Here is a 6,000-nt window from a genome sequence, read left to right as displayed (position 1 = left end):
CAGCGTGATGGATGGGAGGCAAATCAAAGGCGTCAGGACTGGAAGCTGTCACAGTCAGACTTCATCGATGCATCTGCACCATAAAAAGTGCTTAACACACAGAGCACACTGTAAGCCCGTTAGTAATGCTGGCTGTTCAGACTCATGCCTTTGCACTGTCAGAGCTACGCTGACATGACATTGAGGCTTTCAAATACATGGGATGTACAGAAGTACATGCTTCCACATGGATTACGTACACACACATGTTTTTTATACAATCATAAACAATCATTCTAACCTCCTGCTGCGACAGGCATCCAGGTCTTCCTGCAGCAAAGACGCTCTCTTCTGAAGGAAGTTAACCTGCAACGGAGGCACACAATGAACATTTCAGCACAGAATACTTGTATGATCAATTTGAGGGATCTAAGAAACTAGTGAATCAGAACCAGGAGTTGGAGAAGGAATGGATGGCTTTAGGTCGATTGTGCTTTTGGGTAGAGAGGTTAGCTAAGTAGAGGAAAGTGGAAGAAAGGCTCGGTTGTTGGGTCCAGGGGTCGGGACAACAGGGGTCGGGGGTCAGGAGATTAGGGCAGAGGGGTTAAGGCGCATAAGGGACAGAGGGAAGATTATGAGCCAGGTTAGTTGAGGTTAGGACGCAGCGAGAGGAGGGCGCACCATTCTTTTGTTTGGCTACAAAGCGCCAGTTTATTTATGAAGTGTCTTTGGCCGAAGTGAAAATAAACCCCATCTACATTTACACGGCATCTAGAGCCTGGCAGAATAATCACGGCTCCGAAAGAATCCGTATTGTTCTGGGACTACCGTACTGGAGCCGAGGGTACATTCCTTTCTGTGGGGGAGACCTCAGGAAAGGTCTAGCATTTCATTTGGCACTTCACAGTGGTGAAGTATATGCAGAACCCCACCGAAATGTGGTCGGGTGCCTCCAGAGACACAAAAAAACTCTCCCACCTTTTTTGCCCTGTGTAAAAATAATGCATTTGAATGTGCAAAAACCCGAGACATTGTCAATGAGAGGAGAGATCGCTCTGGTCACGAATCATGTCTTATAAACATATTCAATCACAGAGCTGTGGTCTCGGCGCTGAAACGGGATCTCGGTAGACCTATTTGAACAAGGCAGGGGCTTGTGATGAGCCTGTTTTGCAAAATCTTGAATTTCTAGATCTTATTGTCGGTCAGAAACGCTCTGTTGTTGGATATGAAAAACCTTGAGAAAATAAAAAACCCTTCATTTCGATTCAGTGTCAAATGAAGTTAGACCCGCGCGTCTCCTGGGAACAAAATTCAATGCGGAAATGTTTCTTCTTTATTCCGTATCGTCACCTGTTCTGTATAAAAGGTGCAAACGTGAAATTAATCACATCGCTGACTCTTGAATGCCAGTGTGCCATCTAAAAATCACACATGATGACAGAAATATGTCGTGCTCATTGGGTGAAGTGTAAAATGAGTAAAGGCAGCATAATGTTGGGTCTTATTTATGGCTGTATAGCAGCATGTCTTAAAATGGGCTAAGGAGAGATTAAGGTTTGAAAAGAGGATTGGCAGGGAAAGTGAACACAATGTCTGTGATCAAGTGCTACGCCAAAAACAATAACCAAGATGTCTTCACTTTCATCCAGTGAAAGACAGTGAAAGACCGTTTTAACAGAGAGTGAAGATATCAGAATAACAACACTGGAACTAATCCTCATGCTTGACATAGCCACAAACTCCAACTTTGACAATCTGTTTGATCTACACTATCCAGAGCTATGGGCTCTGATGATTACATGTTTGTTTTAGATCCATGTTCAGTCTTTGGGTCAGAGTCCAGGGCTTGTTACAAAGCGGCCGCTGACGAGTGGACAGAGGTTCAGTGTCTGGCTCATCAGCACTTCTGTGAAACAGGTGCAACGCGTCACAGTGTTCGAACCCGCTCGTCTGTGATGTCTGTTTTTTTTACGGCACGGAGAGTCAGTCCTCACCTGAGCCTTCAGAGAGGTGATGGTGTCCTCCAGTTCCTGTCGGAGCTCGGCCGGCATCAAACCTTTGATCTTCCCCTCATACTCCTGACGCACCACAGTCACCTGAGGACACAGAGGGAGGACAGTTCAGATTATAATACAAATGGATACACTATTATGATATACGTGCAAACACCAGCACAGACAGTAAAGTCTAAATCAACACATCATTATTGTTATAATATAAATCTGATTAGATTTAGTACATGTTTCTGCTGTTCAAATGCACACTTGCATGTATACACTTCCAGACATGATGACAAAATGAACAGCTGCGTTGGAGGAGGCACACACACACACACACACACTCACACACGGACTGTGGGTATCCCCTCTTTATTCATGGCTCGGAGTATTCCCTCGCTCTTCACAAGCTCCTTCACATCTCCACAGGGGGTCCACAGTCCAGTGCGACTCGCTCCGCACAACACCCCCTACTGGCTGCAAATGACTACAGCCAGATCTGACACAATGCATTTTTACGCGCTCGTCACAGCTGGGTTTAGAAGAGGACAGGGCCGTGGTGGTGGTGTAAGGGCAGCACACATCAAACAGCAGCGGCGGCTCAATAGCGAGCTAACTTGCTAGCTCCACTGGGGAGGACTGGAGGAAGTCTGTCTGGGGCTAAATTACACTTCACTAAACCAGAGTCTGATTATAGAAGTTGAAAAGGGTTTGGTTAGCGCAGTCGTCCCCCCTCCCCTTCACCCACAAACACACATAAATGGATGCACACACATACAGAAAGGACACACACACACACACATGCACAAACACAGAGCTTTTACAGTATTGTAAAAGCATTTACAGCATTTTGAAAAGAGTTGCTGAATCAATTAATTCGGGGCTTGATGAATAGTTTAACAGACCTTGAGGAATCAACGGGGGCTGTGAAAAGCAACAGTTATTCACCCACATATTTCAAGGTGTAACCAGGGGAGAGTCTGGGCATTTGGACCGACCATAATGCCTTTGACAGAGCCAAAGTCCGACTAACATTAAAGACCGTCCCCACGCTCCCCCACCTCTCATCAGTCCGGTCTTTCAAGTGAAGGGACCGTGAATGGAGCGGGGAGGGGGGGAGGAGGGAAAAAGATAGGTTTTCCTAAAATAATTTTCCTGTTGTGGATTTAACTGATTGTTCTGGCTTTGGCTAATTAATCTTCCCGGGCACAATGAAAGGGATTGGGAAGCACTTCAAAGCAACCCCCAGTATAAATGATCCCAACATGAAGCAGCTCACTTTGTCTCGGCACAGTGTGCAGTAGATTAGTCTGCCACAACTTTGCCAATTTTTCAGGCTCCTTCTGCCCCACTCGTTTTAAAGTGTCAGGCCAATAACAACTGGGCCGAGAGTCCATCAGTTTACAGAAATATGTATTTTCTCGCAGACTGAGAATGAAGTCGAGGAAAATTTGAGAGCGACTTTTTCAAACAAGTGGCAAAAAAAAGAAAAGAAAAAAAAAAAAAAAAAAAAAAAACGTTTTCAGAAGCTTTAATTTGAATGTCCAGGAGTTTAAAAAATGAGCTGAAGCTACGGGCCTGCAGATTTTCGAAATGTCTATCTCTATCTATAGCAGTTTCTGTAGTCATAACAAAATGGCTAGCCAAGACAAAACACACTCCACTACCTCAGACCAAAGCAATAAACAATGGTTGAATAAACACATCCCTTACCAACCACTCTGAATATAAGTCTTAGATTCTTCAAAAGCCAAGCTCCTTAGTTTTGCATTCTTGGTTCATGTATGGTGCAGTCACCGCAGCAATGAGAGATCCGCTCTGTCTAAATTACAAGCTCCTTTGTGGCGATGCTGTCTCCATTTTCCTTCCCATACATTAGAATGGGCAAGGCTACGTCGGCGAACTCACCGGGGCTCAAGGAGAGAAACAGGGACGAGTGGATACTGCACACGCTATCGTAAAACTGACCAAACTGGACAAGCCGTGCCAATTTACTTCAATAACAATGGCTGAGGAAAGCCCGAACTAGAAACAATGATATGTAATAGAATAAACTGGTGTATCGGTATCTTACATCTGTCAAAACACCTTTATCAACAACTGCCCTGAATGACCCGTCTGACTGCTGCTCTAAGACTGACAGGGAAGTATAGAAATTGTTCTCAACATAAAATCAGCATTGTTTTTGTATTATTGTATCATTTACACACATGCTGCATGTACGTAAAGCATAAAAATACACAGAATTGTTGCGTTAACTCGGTGCAGATTGTGCTCCTGCTGCATAGTAGAAGACCAAAGCGTTTGCAATCACATCTTTCCACAGCATGTCTAACTAAAGCTTAGCCGTAGTTTACTATGCACTGTGTGTGGGTGGAAGCAGCAGCCTTTCTTTGTAACAACACCTCTGTTGTGGAGACGCATCCTAGCCTAACAGACGCAGGAAAAAAAAAAAAAAAAAAAAAAAAAAAGCAGACAAGGACAGGTAAAGTACCAATTCAAATTTCTGACTTCACTCTTTCTCTCAGTGGTGTTAAAATTCAAAACAGGAGCAACTCTCAAACTCCCAGAAGATGTCTGACTCGTTCCCTGAGAGACATTGTTCCTTCAGCTTTGCATCCTCTCGCCGCTTCCAAGGTCCCTCCTCTCACATCTCTATTTTTCTCCATGCAAATACACATTTTTCTTTTCTTTCAACATCTTTTTACAGCAAAGGCATGTTTGTTTTTCTGACAGGTGGCAGGAGGCATGTGATGGAAACTGAGAGAAAAAAAAAAAGAAAAGCCTCCTCACTATTAGCACAGATGTTTGGTGCCTTTGAACATACCATTGATCAAACCTTGCATGAGGTTTTGGTCATTGACGGACTCCAGATGAGAATGAGCAGGAAAAAGAAAAGAGAGAGGAGGGGAAACACAGGGAAGAAAAGTGTGCCACTATTTCCCAAAGCAATGAAAAGGGACTTTGACTTTCTGGAGAAAAATCAGGCTTCATCTCTACAGCTCTTTTTAAAATGAGATTTTGTTTGTTCCTGATGAAGCGTGATTCTCTAGTTTTGAAGACTGCGAGCAGCGGCAGTCGTTTTCCCCTCCCAGTCATCTTAAAATGACAACATTTCATCTATATATAGTCTTTAGATTGTGGTTTTGACTTTCCCTTGCGTTTGGTACTGTCACATGGCGTGGTTTTTGACAGCTGCCAGCAGAAAGGAACAAGCCCTCAACACTTTCAACGTTCAAATGAAGTTTGTCACATCGTTGGGAAGCTTGATGTATGCTAATGAAGTTGGGGTGTGTGTGTGTACAGGCGTGCGTGGGACGGGTTGTGGGGTTGGGGGATGAGTTAGCTGCTGGAAAGACATTTTTGATATACCCCCTTGTTCCAAAGTGACAAAAACCTTGTCAGGAACAAGGGGGTACATCAAAAATGACGCCACTCACAAAGTTTGCACCTCCACATCCACTGACTTGGCACTCAGAGAGTTCACCAAGGAGCAATTTGAATTCAAAAATGCTTTGCTGCGAGAGGGAAAAAAGAAACCGCTTCAAAAAAAGGAAAGAAAAAAAAGGAAAAAGGGCAGGAGGAGATTAGAAGTGGCTACAGATCTTAGTGAAGTTGTTAGAACTATGGGATGGATTGGAAGCTGCTGATGTAATGTGCCTCAACAAAAACAGCGCATAGGAAAAATTACTGAGCCTACAGAACTGAAGTTCAGCTCCTCTGCAAATTTCTATGTCTGCACCGATACTGAAAACGGCAACAGAGATGATTTATTTTTTATTTTACCAAACTCTCGTGTTATAGGAGGATACAGCTTTGAAACGTGTACAGTTCACCATGCCCTACTGTATCATTATGTATTTATACAAAGAAATGCTGCACTCTTCAACATTCGGCTCCTCTCTTCAAGGAGAGCTGAACCACACACACGCACCGAGCTGCTGATCCGCCATTTTAGAGTGGGGGAGCCTGCGAGGGCCCTGCAAGTGTGAGGCCAGCAACATCTGTGAAGTCTGGGCAG

General features: G+C 44.1%; 1 protein-coding gene across 1 annotated transcript in view; it reads right to left on the bottom strand.

Moving 5' to 3' along the window:
• Nucleotides 1–243: 243 nt before the first annotated feature.
• Nucleotides 244–6,000, bottom strand: part of cep112 (centrosomal protein 112) — a 96,401-nt gene continuing 90,644 nt past the window's right edge. Inside the window, exons 25-26 of the mRNA XM_083977565.1 lie at nucleotides 1,977–2,078; nucleotides 244–345 (exon numbers count right to left, since the gene is read on the bottom strand). Coding sequence (XP_083833691.1) covers nucleotides 271–345; nucleotides 1,977–2,078 — 177 coding nt within the window. The 3' untranslated portion in view covers nucleotides 244–270. The remainder of the gene's footprint in view (nucleotides 346–1,976; nucleotides 2,079–6,000) is intronic.

Source organism: Trachurus trachurus (genome assembly GCF_905171665.1).
Source record: "Trachurus trachurus genome assembly, chromosome: 8".
NCBI classification, from domain to species: Eukaryota; Metazoa; Chordata; class Actinopteri; order Carangiformes; family Carangidae; genus Trachurus; species Trachurus trachurus.
The sequence above is the reverse complement of the archived record's forward strand: the minus strand, read 5'-3'. Positions and strand labels throughout refer to the sequence as shown.